The following is a 20,127-nucleotide window of genomic DNA, read 5'->3' as shown; positions in this document are numbered from 1 at the left end:
CTCTGTGCAGGAGGAGTCTATCTATGAATGCTGGGCGCTGATGACAAACAACAGGGGAAAGCCTTCATCTTTGCTTGTCGGCCTGTCCAGGGTAAATGACTTGCCCAGAATCTCGTAGGGAAGACTATGGCAGAATAACACCAATGTTGCAAGGTGCATTGAATATGAAGGCCAAAAATAATGAAAGCCCCAAAGTCATTGTGAATGCATGCAAAAGGGTGAACTGAACACTGAGGAAATGTCAAGGCTTGGGGGTGGTTGGGGCGCGGAGAACGATGTCCAAATGATGTCTCCTTCCTCTTCCACTGAGTCTCCCCGGCTCCTGGGGCAAGCCCTGGGCTCCCTCCCTCTCTGTCTCTCTGGGCTCGAGTTTCTCCATCTCTACAGATAGCTATCACTCCCGCTGAGTCACCCCAGCATCACAACCAGACCTCCGTGCCCACGCAGAGCCAAGCTGGCGCAGGTGGGCACCTACCCACTCCCCAGCGCCAGCCTGGATTTTGGGATCCAAACAGGGCTCCTGCCTGCTGCAACTCTTTGAAGATCAAAAGCTCTTTCTCAGGGGTGAGCAATAGGGTTAGCAGAATCCTCCTTTCCGTGCTTTGAGGCCTTCTCCCCAGCGTGCCCAGACAGGTGCCTGGGCTTACGTTCTGCTTTCTCCAGGTGTAAGGGAAGCCAAACACATTTCCTTAAGGAGATGAATCTGAGTTAGCATTCCTCTCCCCCCCCCCTTTAATGTGCAGCCCCCTTCTGACAGCTGCTGTGGAGGCAGGTGCGACAAGGTGTGTCCCCAGAGCAGGGCTCAGGTGTGTGTGTGTGGGGGGGGTGCTGGCTGCCTCCCCATCAGGTTCTGCCACGCCTCCCTTCTGCTGACAGGCCTTGATTGGAGTTGCTGGCATGCAAATGGGCTGCTTTGCATGGGCCGCTTGCCAGCCTCCTCGCCCGGCGTGCAGAGTGTGAGGGGGTGCGGCCCCAGCAATGTGCTCACCTGCCTCAATGTGGCAACCGGCACTGCAGATCCAGAGGTGCTCGGAGCAGCTGACGGCAGAGGCAGCTGGAGGGAGAGTTTTGGTGGTGGAGGACAGAGAAGCTGGCAGCCCCACGGGGCATCACTTTTGGCGGGGGCTGGCCGGGCTGTGGTTACCTGTCTTCAAGCAGGATGGTGAACCTGGACATGATGCACACAGGTAAGGCCTCTGAGAATAAGGACTCTGGTTATCTTTGGTATGTTGGAATTTGAGATGTTATCCATTGGAATGGCTTGCGAGGAGGGGAGTTCCTAGAGCTGTCAGTTCGCTGTTTGCCCTGGTATCCTCCTGATTATGGTCACACGTGACTAGGGTCTAGATATAGTGCAGGCAACACAGGATGAGATTAAGTGGGTGAATTACACGGCTCCGCCGACAGGGAACGGACACTGCTGCAGGAAATGCAGAGATCTGCTCAAGTGCTTCGTTTCTCCAAACTGGGAGTCTGAACCTTTGACCTGGCATCTTTTCCAGCCTCCCACCCTGAGATGTCTGTGTGTTGGAGAGAAGGAAGACCCAGGGGCGAGTCTCCACTTTGCTTTGAGAGCCAGCGTGGCATAGTGGTTAAGAGCAGGTACCCTCTAATCTGGAGAACTGGGTTTGATTCCCCGCTCTGCCACTTGAGCTGTGGAGGCTTACCTGGTGAACTAGATTAGCTTGTGCACTCCAACACATGCCAGCTGGCTGACCTTGGGCTAGTCACAGTTCTTTGGAGCTCTCTCAGCCCCACCCACCTCACAGGGTGTTTGTTGTGGGGGGGGGGGAGGGAAATGAGTTTTTAAGCCACCTTGAGTCTCCTTATAGGAGAGAAAGGGGGTATAAATTCAAACTCTTCTTTTTTGCTGGGCCAGTCAAACATCCCCAGTCTAAACTACCTCACACAGTGGTTGTAAGGAGAACATGGAAAAGGAGAAATAAGTGTTTTTGACTTACAAATAATTATTTTATTCACATTCTAAGCTGCCTTGAGCCCCATAAGGAAAAAAGGCAGCTGCTAAACATTGTCAATAAAATAAATGATTTAAGCTGCTTTGGGTATAAAAAAAGGAGGGGTATCAATGTGGTGGGTGAGAAAGTAGTGTTTTCGCTCTGCACATGCATAGGAGTATTCTCTTCTGGGGTGAAGTTCTCCCATGGAAGGGAAAAGAAGGATTCCACAGCTCAGACTTGGGTGAGCCTCCAGGACTATGGAGCCCAACCTTTCAGACAGAAGGAATATCTCATATATTTATCAAAGTGGCTGGGGATAATTCAGCTGTCATCCACACAAGCGGATGTTTCCTTGTGCAGATCAGAAAAAGAGGCTGTATCTCTACCTTTTTCCAAAAAAATGGTGTTGCTTCTGTTTGGTCTTTCATCATTAGTTACATTTAGCTCTTACCCCAAACTTGACAGAGATAAAACATGTGGGAAAGAATTATTTTCCCCACCCCATGTCAGCAGCCTCTACCCTCTATGTGGCTCTGGGGTCAGATGGAAATAATAAGCAACCTGTTGCTTGCTTGGTACAGTTAGACAAATCTAAAGCTGAGCAGGAGCTCAGAAGTGGAAAGACTTGGATGGGTAAAAGAACGCTTGGCTGGTTCTTCATTTTCATTCTGAAGCAGACCTGGTTGCCAGAGCTTGAGCTGTCAAACAAGAAGAGGGCCCCTGAACATGTGCTGAGTGATTTTCTCCCACTATCAAATAATCCTTCACTCAGGATAAACACACATTTAGGGGAACAGGAACAAACTGCCAGCGAGGTTTGATCCCCCACTCCACTCATTTGAGAAAGCAAGTACTGAAGTAAAAAAGTTGGGATTGGGGTCAGGAAAAACTTTTGCCCTGCCAGAATACTTACCTGCCAAAGCAGACAGAGGGCTGCCCCAATGCACCATGTCCCATGCACTTCATTACCTGCCGATGTGTATCACTTATTCAAACACCACAGACTCCCTCTCTGAACAGCAGAAGGCAATCAGTCTTGCACAACTCATGTGCAGTTGGCTTCCCGGTGTAATGACATATGCATTCAGTTGTGGGCCCCTTCCCCTTTTATTTATTTATTGGCAGATCCCAGATATAATTGATCTGCTACCTATTGAGGACAGTATGATACATGCTTTCCCGCGCTGGAAATAAAAGACAGGACAGATCTTAACCACATCCCTAGCAATGACTCCAGGGAAAGGCGACTGGTTATGGCTTGCATGTCTTTCTTGAGGTTTTCTGGCTTTCGAACAGGTTGCTTAATGTAGATCTATAGATCTGTCATCTTACTTGCAACACAACGCATTCATATCTACCTACAACATTTCAGCCACAATCCTTGGCTTTGCTTATTTGTTTATTTCATCCCCAGTGTGGAGGACCTAAGTGGCTGACATCTTACTCCTTGCCTCTATTTTAGCCTCACAAAACCCCTGCAAGATAGTTGAGGCTGAGAATATGTGACTGTTCCAGGGGTCACCCAGCAAGTTTCGATGGCAGAGGGGGATTTGAACTGGGTTTTCCAGATCAGTCATACACCATACTCCTCTCTTCCATTTTATCCTCAAAACAATCCTGAGAAGTAGGTTTGGCTGAGACTGGGTGACTGGGCCAAGGTCACCCAGTATTACCCATGAGGAGTCAAACCTGCATTTTCCAGATTCAATACTCTAACCACTACACCATACTGCTCCTCAGTTTACAACTTCCTGGTAATGCTACGGAATCCTTTAAATTCAACATAGCTTAGATCCATAGTTTAGATTTGTCTCTGCTGATGAGTACCTTTTTCTCCTGTAAGAGTTTCCTAATTCCAAGTTCATATAATAGTGAACAGCCTTCTGGGAGCTGCCTTGCCACTTTCAGAGCAAAGGGAGGCCCACCTGTTTGTAGCACTGTGGCTCACAAGAGTATCAGGCTCAGAGCAGGGAGATCTGGGTTCAAATCTCCACTCTGACTTGAAGCACACTCTGGGCCTGCCACTCTCAGCCTAACCAACTTTAGCTCCACCCCCTAAATTTATTTTTATTTTATTCTATTAAATTTATATTCTGCCCTCCCCAATTGAGGGAGGCGGACAAACATTTTAAAATAATTTTACTAATTCATAAAAATGTACTAACCATAGCTATGGTTAAAACGAACCAATATTCGGCCTATGATGAAAATTCGGCCTATGACGAACTGCTCGGCCCAATCATAACCCTGATGAAAACATTGTTTAAGCACGGCTAAGGCAAGGGGGTCAGTGCCATAACAACATGTTGTCGGGAGGCCAGCTGATGAGAGCCAGCAGCCTCAGCCAAAGACCCGGTGGACATCTCTGGCTTGCAAGTCTCTGGGATTTTCACAAGCCAGGGTTGGCAGTTCCTACCAATTTCCTTGAATTGGGAGGCTGAAGAGGGAAGGGAAAGCCACAGCTGCTGTTCTGATCTCCTTTGAAGAAAAGTGATGATAGATAGATAGATAGATAGATAGATAGATAGATAGATAGATAGATAGATAGATAGATAGATAGATAGATAGATAGATAGATAGATAGATAGATAGATAGATAGATAGATAGATAGATAGATAGATAGATAGATAGATAGATAGATAGATAGATAGGGGAGGACCACAAGGCACTTGACACATTTTAGGGGTCCCAGAACACATAATTCTTGTTTATAAATATGGCAGCTAGCCATGGAGTGGGGGGAAGTGACACATGAACTTCAACATCACAGGAGTGGCCAAATGCGCTGGATTTGTGGGTTTGGGAAACCGTGTAGATGTGTTTCATATCATGCAACCACTGCCTGACTAACTCCATTCTCAGGACCTCCTCAAGAGATCATCCTTCACTCAGTGAAGACCATCAGTGATGTTGGCTGACCACCCCTGAAACCCACACAATAATGGAAGAAATGTTGAAGAGCATATCAGGGGGAGCGGAGAGAGAGAGCGCGCGCGCATTAGTTCTTCTTTCTCAAAGTTCCTGCCTCATACATGGTATTGCCAACTCTGGGATGGGAAATTCCTGGAGATATAGGGTTGGAGCCCAGGGAGGGCAGGGTTTGGGAAAGGCAGAGCCTCCTTGGAGGATGCTTTCATAGAGGCGACCTTCCAAAGCTGCTGTTTTCTCCAAAGGAACTGATCCCTGCAGTCTGGAGATAGTTGAAAATTGCAGGAGATCTCCAGGCCTCACCTGGACGTTGGCAAGCCTGTGTCATGGCTAGGAATCCAACCCCCACCCCCCTTTGGATTTTCACACTGGAAAGTAGTTGCCCTCTGCAGCAACATAAAAGCCACTGAGGAATCTGGAAAGGACAGCCCTTGTCTTTGGCAGAGTAGCAACACTTTCTTCTTGCCCTGTCCAGCTGGAGACAGGAAGCTGCGTGGGAAAACTGGCAGATGAAACCTGCTCCACGTGGTAATAAAACCCACTGCCTTGCGTAAGAGCTGGGGCCCAGATCCCTTGTTTGCTTGGGCTAACTCGATGAAGGCATCTGTGATGCTTTTACAAGCCATATGCACTCCAGTTGGGCCAGCTAGGGAAATCCCTGTCTTTTGCAAAAAGAAGAAGAAGAAGAATCTGCTTCCCACCAACATGATGCATCAGGAGGAGGAACCGTCTTCCCAGGAAAGTTTGCTCGTGCCAAATCCGTTTCCTAAACCACATTGCCAGCCACCCCATTGGGTTGACAGCTTCGAGTCCAAAGGCATTTTTCACACCGGGAATCCAAAGAGGGTTGGCTGCTTATATGCCACGTGATGCCCTGTCACTCTAACCTTTGCAATTTCCCAGTGATTCTTTGATGTATAATCCAATTTAATTATGACGGGCAGGCTGGCAACAGTTCCAAGTATCCCTATCAGGGCTGTGTGTTCCTCATCAGGACCAGGCCGTACCCACAGCATGCAATCACCCAAGAAGGTTGCCAGGAGAGGGGATAGGGTTGCTAAAGTGAGTTGATGTAATGTAGTGGTTAAGAGCAGGTGGCCTCTAATTGGAAGAACCGGCTTCGATTCCCCATTCCTGGTGCCCTTGGGCCAGTCACAGAGCCCCTCCTGCCAGTGTATTTGCTGCTAGGATTCAGCTGATTTGCACCAGTTCGGTAGAACCGGTAACTAATTTTTTTTTGGCTGAGTTCGCTGAACTGGCTGAATCCCACCACCCCAGGGCAGGGCGAGTGAAGGGGCTTTCAGAGGCCCAGAGCAGTCTGGTGCCTTGCTGCTGATGGACATTGAGCCAGGGTCGGGGGGGGGGGCGCAGCAAGCCGCGAGTGGGTCCGCGGGCTGCTTCCACGCTCATCCCTCAACCTTCATTGGTGATGGCCAGGGCCTCCGCTGATGGACGTTGAGCCCGGGGGGCGGGGGAGCAGCAGCAGCCGGTGGGCCTGCAGCTTGCCGCCAGCTACTGTTGCCCCCCCCCCCCATTTAACCAGAACTGGTTGTTAAATTATTTAAATCCCACCACTGTGTCCAGAGTGCTTGTGTCAGCAGGTTTTCATGCTGCTTCCATGACATTTTTGTGTTGTCCGCACGTGTCAATCACAGCTTCGTGCAGCAATGGCAAGCAATCAACATTCATATGGGAATTGCCCTGCAGAGTTCTGTGGGTTCAGAGGACCCTTCGCCTCTCTAGTTTAGATCTCCATTTTCTGTCTCTTGTGAATGTCAGCCAGGGATGTGAATTCTTTTAAGCGCACGGTCTGAAGGATGCGACTGGAATTCTGCTTTATCTTTGGTCTGTGATTGCAATAGCCTGGCTCTCTTGCATTCATTCTGTGTTTGGTTCATGGTATGATGTCATATCTTTATAAATATTTTTAAAGATGCAGATCTGAAGATCTTAAACGAGACAGCTTCAGCAGGCTGGCCTTCTTTTTGTGGCCATTTTTTTTAAAAAAAATGTCTTGTGCCATCTTAAAAACAACCATGTTTATTTTGGCAGAAGCTTTCACACATGCTAGATGTTACAGGCATGAAATGAGAGCCAGTCTTGTGTAGCTCTTAGAATGTTAAATTGGGATCTGGGAGTCCGAATTCAAATCCCTGCTTTGCCACTGAAGTTGGCTAGGTGACCTTGAGTCAGTTGCTCACTCTCCCCCTAACCTATCTCACAGGGTTGTTGTGAAGATATAGCAGAAGAGAGGAGAACAAGGTGTGGTGCTCTGAATTCCTTGGTTGAAGAGAGAGATTAAAATGAAATCAATAAGTGTCTGCAGTGCAAAGAAGTTAGGGTTGCCAACTCTGAGTTGGGAAATTCCTGGAGATTTGAGTAACAGAAAAAGATGTTCTCCTAGTGTTCTCCTAGCCAGGGACTCTGTGTTGACCAGTCTGAATCTGGGTTGGTACAGTTTTCCATAGTTCTTGCCTTACCCAGACAAACTCTTTTGTGATACAGGAGAGAAAGGGGGGATATAAATCCAACTCTTCTTCTTTGTTGTTGTCGTCGTCGATCTTGTTTCTTTAAGCCTTGAATGCTCTTTTGCTTTTCTCAAACTCCCTCCAGTCCTGTTGTGCACCTGCAACAGAAAAGCTTCATGAGTTGTCTCTTGCCTGGATAGAAAGGGCCATTGAACAAGGCCGCTTTCGATTCCAAGCAATGTCTCGTTAACGGAGAGAATTCACCTGGCTAAACCGCAGAGAACATGGATGGAGCATTATAAAAAGTGTTATTAACTGATGCAAATTGGGGGGATTGGTCACTGGAAGCTTATGCAAATTGTCTTTCAAAATGTTCTCCCTTCCACGGAGGTTGCAAAGAGTTAGAAGAGCTTTTGCTATGGGGGGGGGGGGGGGCACAGGTATATTTAAACGCTCTTTCTTTCTCTTGATTCTTTGCTGGTCCTTTCTGAATGCAAAGAGTTATGAGAGCGTCCGGAGCAAGGACGAAAGCCTCCCAACTAATTCTTGGCTGGTGAAGATTTGAAGTCCCGAACGGTGGTGGCAGGGACTATCATTCTCAGGGTAAATTCTAATGAAGAACTCTAATGTATGTGAATGAATGAGGGTACACAGGCTCGGTTTTTTGCTTGGCAGGTGATCGCCCCGTTCGCGTTCACAGAAATGAAAATGCAGCAGAAGGTGTCTGGGAGGAGATGAGCAAACGGGAAATCTCTTGTGTTATTCCAGCTTCTTCCCAGCACAGGAGAGAGGAGACCGAGCTGTGAGCTGAAAGGCAGCAGATTCAGATGCTACCCTGGCTGAGTGACTTTAGGTTAAGCGACTCCTTCGTAAATTCTCATGTTCAGTGCATAACCCTGGCCGTTGAGAGGTCTAATGAGGCAAAATGTCTTTATAATTTAGGCTAGTGCTGTGTGGTACAAAGTGTCTAGGGATAATTGGACAGGCCTACCCTGCAACATTGCTGTGAGAAATGATGGATGTGAAGCACTTCTAAGATGAGCACTAGGCACATGCTAATTGTTAGGATGTTAAGTATTATTCTGCTGCCGTTTCATACTGGATCCTTTTTCAGTGAGTGGGTGAGTGTGTATAGGTGCAGACATGAGCCATCCTGCGTGGCTCTGTTTCCCAACCAACCCAAAGAGGGTTGCAAAGCCTGTTCTAGCGGGTCCCGGTCTTTTGCAATGTTACTGATCTGTGCATGCTGATTTGTATACGCTCACCATGCCGAGTGAGTAGGACTTTTGGGTCACTGTACCAGAAAATTGCATCATCCAAGTGACAACTGTGAGGTGCAGTTGTCAAAATTGGCCTTTTTGGCTAGGAAACGTGGCCAGCTTGTTAGGATAAAAATACAATTGAAAGCTAGGCCACCCTCACCCAGCTTTCTCCAAAGTCTTCCTTCAAGAAAGACTTTGCCTTTTCCTCTTGTTTTCTGCTGTCCGTCTCTACACCTCCTTCCAGAGCTGTGATCCAGGAGATGAATGAAGAAGGCACCAGAGAGAACTCAAAGGTGAATGAAAGGGAGTGGAGAATTCTCTGAGGCAGGAGGAATCTGTCTGTTGCCTGAACTTATGAATATTCCACAGTATGGATGTGTAGGAATCAGGAATTTGAAAGTCTAATAGCTTATTATAATTGCGTACACATGGATGCCACTGAGTGGAAGGCACACAGACCAGAGGTTGAGACCTGCTATTAAAACCAGCGTGTGTCTCGTTTTCAGATATCAAGATGAGCGGCGATGTGGCTGACTCCACAGAAGCGCGCAGCAATGGCAATCATGCAGAACCTGGTAAGGGCAGGATAGCTGTGTGTTTTTTTCTCCCCTGGCATCTGTAGCGCCACGCTTTCTTCTGTTGTATTATCGAAGGCTTTCACAGCTGGCATCGACTGGCTGTTGTGGATTTTCCAGGCTGTGTGGCTGTGGTCTGGTGGTTTTCTGAAGCACCTCTCACTGTGACATGCCCCTGAAGAGGCCATCCATGGGTGTGGGCAAAACATTAGGGGCAAAAACTACCAGACCACAGCCACACAGTCAGAGGTGGGATCCAGCAGGTTCTCACAGGTTCCCGAGAGTAGGTTACTAATTATTTGTGTGTGCCGAGAGGGGGTTACTAATTGGTGATTTTGCGATGTGATTTTTGCCTTAGTTGCGCCCCTCCTCTCAGCAGTAGCGTGCAGAACTTGAAGCAGTCTAGCAGGAGGTGCATCAGCGTGCGTGGCAGCCTGCGTGCATTCGTTTCCCACCCAAGGACTGGCGCAGCGGCTGCGTCCTTGCCACAGCCCAACCCAGGAATGCCCCACCCCAGGAATGCCGGGCCACGCCTCCGTCGTGCCCCACCCAACCCCATTGGCGCTACGCCACAGCTTGAATCCAACCACCATGGGAACCTGTTACTAAAATTTTTGGATCCCACCACTGACCAGTCCAGAAAATCCACAACAGCCAGTGTGTTCTGTTGCTCCAGAAGGTCGGACTAGAACCAACAAGCCGAAATTAAATCAAAGGAGTTTTTTTGGCTAAACATTCAGAAGCACTTCCTGGCAGTCAGAGCAGTTCCTTAGTGGAACAGGCTTCCTCAGGAGGTGGTGGATTCTCCTTTGGAGGTTTTTACATAGAGGCTAGATGGTTATCTGACAGCAAGGCTGATTCTGTGAGCTAGGGCAGATCATGACAGAGGATAGGAGGGGGTCAGAGGCGCAGCAAGGGGGAAGTGCCCGGTATATTGGTGCGTCCTCCATCCCCGTCAGAACGCCCCCATCCCGCCCCAGAATGCCTCCACCACGCCCCCGGAATGCCCTTGACACCTCCCCACAGAGGCGTGCGCCCGGTGCATCATGCGCCCCTTGGCCCCCTTGGAGCTACGTCTCTGGAAGGGGTTAATTAGTGTTCAGCTCTGACGTGCCCAGAGTAATGCCAATTGCCACTCTGGGGTCAGGACGAAATTTTTCATCAGGTCAGATTGGCCCCAGATTCCTGGAGGAGTTTTGCCTTCCTCTGGGCATAGGGAGGGGGCTCACTGGGGAAAGGGGGGAGTAGTTCTGAATTGCCTACAGGGGGTTGGACTAAATGACCCCAGAGGTCCCTTCCTGCTCTATGTTTCTATGTGCCTCAATTACAACAGGGAATGTGATGGAGAGAGTTTACAGAGAGGGCCATTGCAACACTTGCAATACTGAGCTGCAAGATCTGTGACCAGTTAGGACTCTTGAGAAAAAGACGGGAAGCTTGATAAATGTATCGTTCTGATCCAAACAACATCTTTTCCACTTTGGACTGAGGGATCTTCTTTCATTTCATCAGAGCTTTCTGAGCAACTGTTTCAGAGAGCAACCATGTTGACCTGAAGTAGAAGAGCTAGATTGAAGCCCAATAGACCAACAAGATTCTTGGGGTATAAGCTTTCAACTCAAAGCTCCCTTTGTCAGCTACAACAGTTGTGTCTTTGGTAAAGGTCCGTATAGGAATATGTGATTTTCCAGTTCAGTTCCCCACACCCACTCAGATTGCTTTGTTTTGCACTTTCTAAAATGCTCACTGGGCATTAAAACAGATTTGCAGAAATCATGTAACCTCAACCAAATTAAGAAAGTATACTTCCTGTCTCCATACTGCGTCATAAGTCTACGTATGGACTACCGTGTTTCCCCGAATATAAGACAGTGTCTTATATTAATTTTTGCTCCCAAAGATGCGCTATGTCTTATTTTCAGGGGATGTCTTATATTTCTGTATTCTGTTCGTCAGGCATGCTTCCAAACAAAAACTTTGCTACATCTTACTTTTGGGGGATGCCTTATATTTCGCACTTCAGCAAAACCTCTACTACGTCTTATTTTCCGGGGATGTCTTATATTCAGGGAAACAGGGTAGCAGCCTTTCTTATAGATAAAGTTGAAATCTAAGAAAGCTGCGGTTTCCACACAGCCCAAGATAATTCCTGGAACTTCTCCATATGAACTTTTTGCAGTCTTACCGTCTTCCTGCTCTGAGACCCAGGCACGGTGAGATCATCTCGACACTTTAAAAGTGGGTTAATAAGGCTCAAATTAGTCCTGCGCTTAACTCTTGAAAATGAGAACTGGGGGAAAACCCTTGTGGGTTGCTAAATTCAAAGGCATTTTTATTGCAGGGCTGTTTCTTCCCGCAGAGGTGGTGTTTTTTCAAAACAGCTGGGGGACAATTTTTTTTAACGCCTAGAACCCAAAAGCAGTGTCAACCCTTCATTCAGTTAATTTGTTGTCTTGGCTGCATTCACTTAGGTGGATATCCAAACTGTGATTTAGCTTCTGATAGGATAGTGCAGCATAGCGGAGAAATAACTTAGATGTTGAGTGTTTTGTACATCGTGTAATCCTGGTGCCAGTACAATAGAGAGTCTTTCCTGTACAGAAAAAATGATATCTCGCTGCTTAAATCAAGAGCTGGACATTAGTGGTAGTTCTCTCCAGAACCTGCAGAGAGAATTTCAAGTCAGGGTTTGTTCGTTTTCATTTTTCACGAGTGCCAAAAATTAAATATGTCACCAATTGTGTTGAATATCAAGCTTCTGCTAACTCTATTGCCCTGAAACTTCAGCTGCCTTGGTAATGACTTTTGCTGTATTACCTGCACATTCATCCAGGATATATGGCCAGGGATCATTTTCCAGAGGTGAGTGCAGACAAACAGTGGAGATAGAAAATGTTTTGCAAACGTTTTGCGAACATTTTGGGGGGTCTGTGCAGAAATGCCCAGTGTTCAGCAATCAAAACCATTCCTTGGATTTGGAGGAAGGGAACAGCTAGGTTTGAGCATCCAACCTGCACGAAATCCCATGACTCCCCAAAGGATATTGCTTCCTTTTATTACTTATGAGAAGCTTTTTTATTGTTGTGTTCTTTGATATTAAAATATGATCCCCGGTTGTCCTCCGGAAAATGACCATCAATTAAAGTCCTGCAGTTTATGCTTAAGATGTTAAAGAGTCTGAACCTTGATCGAACCAAGAGCCTCAAGCTTGAGACTGGGCTACTGATAAGGTTGTCAACCTCCAGGTGGTACCTGGAGATCTCCTGGAATTGCCTCTGATCTCCAAGTCCCAGAGACCTGTTCTCATGGAGAAAATGGCTGCTTGGAAGGTAGACTCTATGGCAGTGGTGGCAAACCTTTGGCACTCCAGATGTTAAGGACTACAATTCCCATCAGCCCCTGCCAGCATGGTCATTTGGCCATGCTGGTAGGGGCTGATGGGAGTTGTAGTCCATAACATCTGGAGTGCCAAAGATTCGCCACCATGGCTCTATGGCATCATACGCTGCTGTGGTCCTTTTCCTCCTAAACCCTGTCTTCTCCAAGCTCCACCCAGCCTGAAGTTGGCAACCCTTGCAACCAGGGACTTTGTGTGCTGGGATCTCAGGGGAGTGCTATATCAGCCCCTGTGATTGGCTAGCAGTTTGAAGTCTCAGAATTGGCGCGAATGGATACAAGCCTAGCTTGATCTTACTCTGGTCTACGGATCAGGACCTTTGGTTTTCCAGGTGCCATAGGGCTACCCCAGACCTGACTCTCTGGTAACATGGTCTGACTTGTTTGCGCTGACTGACAGATGCCACATCGAATCTTCTGGCAATCGCAATGCATGTTTGTGTACTGAGTGTGGGTTTCTAAGGAAAAGTCTGTTAATAAATAACAACAACATTGTTTCCTGGGAACTTCCTGGACTGGGTTTTTCTCACCCTTTCTTGTTTTGGAAATCAAGAATTTAATACTCCATGTTTTCACAGCTGCCTTCCTTGTCTATTATCCCTGTTCTTTAGGGCTGCCAACCTCCAGGCAGTGTCAGGAGATCTCCCGCAATTACAATTGATCTCCACTCAACAAAGATCAGCTCCGCTGGAGAAAATGGCAGTTTTGAAGGGTGGACTCTCTAACACACCCTTCTGAGGTCCCTCCCCTTTCTAAACTCCGCCCTCTCAGTCTCCACCCCCAAAAATCCCCAGATGTTTCCCAACCCAGAGCTGGCAATTCTACCTTTCTTGAAGGAAACAAAATACCAATCCTTTCTGCTAGCACTGCGTCCTTTAGAGGGAGTGACTAAGGACAACTGCAGTGTGTAAGGCAGTAGAAATCATTAGCCTCGGGGCTAATGAAAAACAGAAGGGGGCAGTACTTTTTAGGAGTGCATTCACCCCCTGCACAATGCACTGCTAACAGGAATGAGGCTAAAAGGGTGTCAAAGGGTTAATGCATTCCCAGGAATGGCTATGTGCTTCAGCAGTCTTTGCCCTTACTCTAAATGGGCCTCATTTGCCCTAGATCCTGTTGTTTTTGTATTTATTTATTTACTCAGGACTTTATAACTTCTCTGCTCAATGCAGACCTAAAGTGGAGTCTTTGGTCAGTAGGGTTGCCAACTCCAGACTGGGATATTCCTGGAGCTGAGCGGATGGAGTTGATGAGATGAAGCTAGCCTGGGACTATCCAGTTCCCTTGGGGGAAATGCAGTTTTGCCTTCGGGGAAGTGTGGACTCTCTGGCATTCCATCCGCAGTTGCTAATTCTAGGCTAGGAACTTCATGGAAATTTGTGGGGGGGGGGAGGATTGAAGCATACAGAGGGCAGCATTTGGGGAGAGAAGATACCTCAGCAGGGTGTTCATGTCTACCCTTCAAAGCAGCCATTTTCTCCAGGGGAGTTGGCATCTGTATTCTGGAGATCAGTTGTAATTCAGGGAGGTCTCCAGGCCCCACCTGGAGGTTGGTAGGACTGGTTTCATGCCTCTGAGCTCCCTCTCCAAATTGTACCCTCTCCAGAACTGGCCCCAGATCTTCAGGAATTTCCCATGCCAGAGCTGGCAACCCGAGCTGGGTGGCCTCCAGGATAGCCCTCGGGTTCTGGTAGACCGAGCTGAGTAGCAGGCTGAGTACACTGAAGCAAGAGAGGCAACCTGGGAATAAACCCGTCTTTGCCCCTGGCCAGCCTACAGGGCACTCCACCCCCTGCCCAGGTGCATAGCACCATCCCTGCTGCCGGGGCCACCTGTGCTAGTAGGTTGGCCCGCGATGATGCCAGCGAGCTTGCTTGGGGCTCATCTCCTGCAGCTCCTTAATCAAAAATCATTTCAAAGCCCAATTTAATTAAATCTCGAGCCCTGGACACCCACTTGAATGGGTGTCAAGTATGTCTTTCAAGTTAGCCACCGCCAGAGTTATTTCAGCAAGTGAAATGATTCCAAAACTGGGGCGGGGGGGGGAGGGGAGTGCCAATTCGGTGAGCTTCTTCTGCTCCAGGGCCTGGGAGGCAGAAAGGATGCCAATCTAACTGGCTGTTAAATGAGTCCAACAATCTTTGCGGGGATGAGTCTTGGCTCGCAGCTGGCTGCTCCAAGGCCAGCGCGGTTTCACTGCTGTATAAACCTGGATCTCTTCTTTTCACTTAGTTGTAAACCATTCAAAGGTTGTATGTTTAAAACACTCCAGGGAGGGGGCAGCTGCACATGCGAAATGGTTTCAAGGGCACTTTCCGCACAAGCCCTTGAAAATGTTTTGCGAATGTTTTCAAAACATTTTCAAAAAACCCCATTTGTGCACTCTCATTCCTTCAAAAATGCTTCCTGGCTGTCATTTTGTGGTTGTTCAGTTTTTTTTAAAAAAAAAAGTCTTAGGCCCCTTCCGCACATGCAAAATAATGCATTTTCAAACCACTTTCACAACTGTTTGCAAGTGGATTTTGCCATTCCGCACAGCTTCAAAGAGCATTGAAAGCAGTTTGAAAGTGCATTATTCTGCATGTGCGGAATGAACCTTAGATTTGTAACTGTGAAGCTTCGGAGCCTCATGCTGTGATTCGCTAGGAATCTTGTGTACATAGACACAAGTCCCCAAATTAAAAAAAAAACTGATGGAAATACAGTGCAAGTTGACCAGTATGAGTTCAAAAAAGTATGCCAGCAAGAAAGTCCAGGGGCTGTGGAAACATTTTAAAGAGATCACACAGCAAGTGAAAACGTGATTTTCACAAAAAGAATCACTAGGAAACAGCATGCAAATAAAACGTTTTCAGGACAGAAATAAAACGTTTAGGGCTAAAAATCATGCAGAACTCCTTGGAGGAAACATTTTATTTTCTACTTCAAAACATTTTATTGATATTGTGGAGAAAGGGCCAAAGTCTTCTTTTCATCCCCTCCAGCTATGTAGGTGGAGAGATTCCCCAATGATGTATGGATTGCTAGATATTCAATCAAGCGATCCAAATTCTCCCCTTTGTTTAAGATGTTCAACAAAGGGCACCAAAGATCAGGCTATCTGACGACAAAGCCTCAGAGTGTCTTTTACTCAATTGCGCTTTCAAACAATGCCATCTGTCTTTCTTGTTGGCCATCATTTCCACATAGTGGTATTTTTTGGTTATGTGTATGCAGAGAACCTGCATTAGAAGACCTAGTTTTCTATTTATTATCTTGCTCATTGTATAACAAGCCAAAGGTTAAGTTTATAACAAAATGGCTTATTGGTCCAAATTTACCATCAAACTCTGAGTGAGCAAGGTATAGTGGTTAAGAGCAGTGGACTGTACGCTGGAGAACCAGATTTGATTCCCACTCTTCCACATGAACAGTGGAGGCTTATCCAGTGAACCAAATGTGTTTCCCTGCTCCTCTACATGAAGCCTGCTGGGTGACCTTGGTCTAGTCACAGTTCTCTCAGAACTCTCTCAGCCCCACCTGCTTCATAAGAGCAGAAGGATAGGAGCTTGTAAACCACCTTGAGATTCCTTAGGGAGAGAAAGGTGGGGTATAAATCCAAACTCTTCTTCTTCTAAACTGGTATTTCTCCTAGCAAATGTTAACAGTGGTTCCCAGCCTGGGGTGTGTGTAAACCCATGGGTATGCACCACAGCATTTGGGGGTTTGCTAACCTGGAGGTACAATTTTAGGAAAATGGGTTGCCAAGGGATACTTGAGTGAAAAAAGGGTGGGAACTACTGATCTGTAACATGTCTTTGTTTGGGTGACCCCAAAAAAATCAGCTCCAAATTTGTCTCCCCATCAAAATAGTGTATAATGTAATACTGGGCACCTGGTTGATACAGCTCAGTAGGGTTTTTATAGAAGTTTTACCATTTTATAATGGCCTTTGGCTAAAAACAGTAAAGTGTATGGAATGAGTAAGTATGTAGGAAGTATGTAGGAATGAGTAAGTATGTAGGAAGAGTAAGGATTGGAACAGCAGGACAAGGAAATTCAGTCCCACTTGCGATTGCCACAGCCTCTCTTCCGTTGTCAATACGGTGTTTATCAATTAAGCAAGCGGATGTGTTGCGTCTGCGGAGACTTGCTCTGTATGACAGGTCAGTTTGTTGTTGGTGTGTCCTTGTTCGGTTGGTTCCAGTGCGTTTAAAATGTGATTTCACCACATGTGTTTTAATTTGTTGGATGCTTTGATGGCCCTCAGGAAGGCAGGATAGAAATGTTGTAAAATAAATAAATGAAGTCCGTGGGGAAGCGGACATTCCTGGACTGAGCTTCCAAGTGTTCCCCCCTCCCCAGTTTAAAAAGTGAAAGGTTAGACTCCAAAGAGATTGGTAGCACCTGCAGGTAGAGTTGCCAACCTACAGGTAATTAAACCTACTAGGAAGTTGGGGTAGGTGCCCTCAAGTCAGTCAAATACATATACATGGGCCATACGTGCACATATACTTTAATGGCTCCTGGTACTCCATTACCTGTATCTTTAAATAAATTCATCAAAGCTTTTAAGTATGAGTCTAAATTATTCAACTTTTATAACTCAAAAATTGCCCAAACATGGGTTCACAAAACATCATGAGAAAACAATTAAATATTCCCAATAAAGAATCGTGCCAAATGGCTAAATATAACATGAGCATATAACACGGGCTATCATTCACTGGTGATAGAATGATTACGTGAACAACGTCAACTGACCCGCAACTGTAAAGACATGGATACAGATCTAAAAAACAACATCCAATACTGCATCCAAAAAGTAGCAGGGCAAACTGATCCAGTTAATTTACAGGTGTCCCAAACGGGTTCAAATAAATGTTCCAGAAAATCAATATGTATATTTCCACAAAAGGCTTTTCTGCAAATACAAGAAACATGATATGTAATAAAGATGAAATGAAAATGTTTGCTGAAGTAATGATAGCAGTCCTAAAGCGGGACCAAGATTGTGTGATACTCTGCTCTGGTCTAAGCCAGAAAGATGAGAGAATCACCATTAAATAATCACGGTGCTATCACTAGAAAGCAAACCATCAAATGCTTAACAGGCACAGACCTAAATTGTCTCCTCCTGTGTAAAAAACAACCTCATATAAATCCAGACTCAGACAGATAGCCCCACATTATTCAAGTCCCAAAGCTTACTACCAAAGAAGAGTGCCTTATTTGTTTCCTTCTATCATAAGGAGTCTCAAAGCAGCTTAAAATCATCTTCCCTCCTCTCAACAGCACTTTGTGAAGCAGGTGGGGCTGAGTGAGTTCAAACAGAACTGTGACTGGCCCAAGGTCATTCAGCAGGCTTCATGTGGAGGAGCAGGAAAACAAACCCATTCTCCAGATTAGAAGAAGAGGAGTATGAATTTATACCCACCTATCTCTCCCATAAGGCTTACAGAACTGTGACTGGCCCAAGGTCACCCAGCAGGCTTCACATGGAGGAGTGGGGATTCAAACCCAGTTCTCTATATCAGAGTTCACCACTCATGTGGAGGAGCAGGGAATCAAACCTAGGGGCGGAGCAAAGGGGAACTGTGCCCTGGGCACGCATGCGCCCTGCGCCCCTGCCACGCCCTCACCCACCCCCGCCCCATCTCTATCCTGCTTTTCTCTCAACCAACAGGACTCAAAGTATGTATAGTGGAGCATGTACAGAGTGTGTTTGCTAACTGAGGACTGGGGCTGCAGGCAGAGGCGTATCTAGGGAAAATGTGGCCCACTGCAAACTCTGAGGTCCCCCCCAATATGGGTGGCTGCCCACCCCCACCACAACCAAACAACGTTTTTTGCACCAGGTCTTGAAGTCAGTGTATGGACCCGGGGGAAGGAGAAGAAGAAGAAGAGTTTGGATTTATATCCCCCCTTTCTCTCCTGCAGGAGACTCAAAGGGGCTGACAATCTCCTTGCCCTTCCCCCCTCACAACAAACATCCTGTGAGGTAGGTGGGGCTGAGAGAGCTCCGAGAAGCTGTGACTAGCCCAAGGTCACCCAGCTGGCGTGTGTAGGAGTGTACAGGCTAATCTGAATTCCCCAGATAAGCCTCCACAGCTCAGGCGGCAGAGCGGGGAATCAAACCCGGTTCCTCCAGATTAGATACACGAGCTCTTAACCTCCTAACCTGGGGTGTGGGGGGCCCCAACGTGACTAAATGGCCGCAGCCCGGGGCTATTTGACCCCATGTGTTCCCCTGGGCAGTACGCCCCTGGCCGAAGGTTATCACTTCCAATACGAACCTCTCGTCTGTTCCTCAAGAAGTGAACCCCTGAGAAAGCTCCATTCTCAAGAGGAACGAGGAAAGGCATGGCTCATTTTTTCCAAACGGGCCTTGCGGAAAAGTGTACGCAGGCAGGAGCCTTGTGGCATGAGAGACGGTTGGGAAAATGTTTCCACGTTCCTCACAAGCGTCATTGTGCGCAGCTGGCTGTTGTTCTGTGGTGGACAGGCGGTGTTGTGGCATTCTCCTCCTCCCACCTCAGATATGGTTAAGGACTGGGAGTGGAGCCACGGAGGGTGTGGGTCCCTGTTATCTGCCTCCCTCCTCTCCACTTTTTCCCTCTGTCTTCCTCTTCACCTGCGCAACCCTCTGTTCTCACAGGCATGGGAAATGGAGAAATAGCCGGCAGCTGTTATGCCACATGTTTGTGTATTATTTTAAGAACGAGGGTGTGAGGCCCGCTGGTGAATTTAACGGCCCTCTGCTCCTTCCACGGGGGGTCAACCACCTTTCTGCCACCTCCTCTTTTAAAGAATGCTTGCAATGGGAGACCCTGCTGATCCAGCCCCTCCCTATCTGATACCCGGGACTGTGTAGGCCAGGGACCTTATCTCTGTTTGTTTGTGGCGAGCCCTTGCTCTATCTGCCCGGATCGGAACAACACCTAGCAGAACAACTTCCCTTTGATATGGTACGCGACTGGGAGCAAGGGGAAGACAAGGCCCTTTTGGAACAAAAACATAAATCAGGCAAACAGGGAAGGAGTTCAAAGGCAACTGCCAGTAACCGCATGGCTGGAGGCGCTGGGAAGCTCTTCTCTCCTCACCCTGTTCCACTGGGCAGGTGGGGAGCTGTTGCAATCCTACGCAAAACGTACGACTACTTAGGCCTTTCAGATGCCTGGGCCCTTTTAAGGGAAAAAAGTAGGTCTTGATAAGGCTGGCTGCCAACCCCCAAGTGAAAATCTCCCAGAATTACAATTCATCTTTAGATAATGGCCGAATTCCCACTGAAAATGTAATAAAGGTCGTTTCCCCACTTACCTCGACCACCCTTTGCTGCGCGCTACTCTCAGCGCGCCTCATTTCTGGCGTGCTCCCGGGCTTCCCCACGAGAGCGCGGGGTCATCAAAAGGCGCCATTTTGAGGAGCGCCAGGAATGACGCATGCTGAGGGGGCGCGAGAGCAGCAGCGTCGGGGCGGCTGCGTTGTCACTGCCCCTGTAGTGGGCAGTGCTGCGGGACCCCATGCTACTTGGGGAGAGTAGCGCGCAGCAGATGGTAA

The 20,127-nt window shown here is 47.5% G+C and overlaps 1 protein-coding gene across 3 annotated transcripts in view; it reads left to right on the top strand.

The window, feature by feature from the left end:
* The first annotated feature begins 1,073 nt into the window (after positions 1–1,073).
* Positions 1,074–20,127, top strand: part of POU2F3 (POU class 2 homeobox 3) — a 103,542-nt gene continuing 84,488 nt past the window's right edge. For 2 of the 3 annotated variants that reach the window (XM_048512975.1, XM_048512972.1), the window contains exons 1-2: positions 1,080–1,187; positions 9,124–9,192. In XM_048512975.1, the coding sequence (XP_048368932.1) occupies positions 1,160–1,187; positions 9,124–9,192 (97 nt within the window). In that variant the 5' untranslated portion in view covers positions 1,080–1,159. Of the gene's footprint in view, positions 1,188–9,123; positions 9,193–20,127 lie in introns of all 3 variants that reach the window. The other variant, XM_048512973.1, reaches the window with a different exon arrangement.

The sequence above is a fragment of the Sphaerodactylus townsendi genome, linkage group LG12, assembly GCF_021028975.2.
Source record: "Sphaerodactylus townsendi isolate TG3544 linkage group LG12, MPM_Stown_v2.3, whole genome shotgun sequence".
NCBI classification, from domain to species: Eukaryota; Metazoa; Chordata; class Lepidosauria; order Squamata; family Sphaerodactylidae; genus Sphaerodactylus; species Sphaerodactylus townsendi.
The sequence above is the reverse complement of the archived record's forward strand: the minus strand, read 5'-3'. Positions and strand labels throughout refer to the sequence as shown.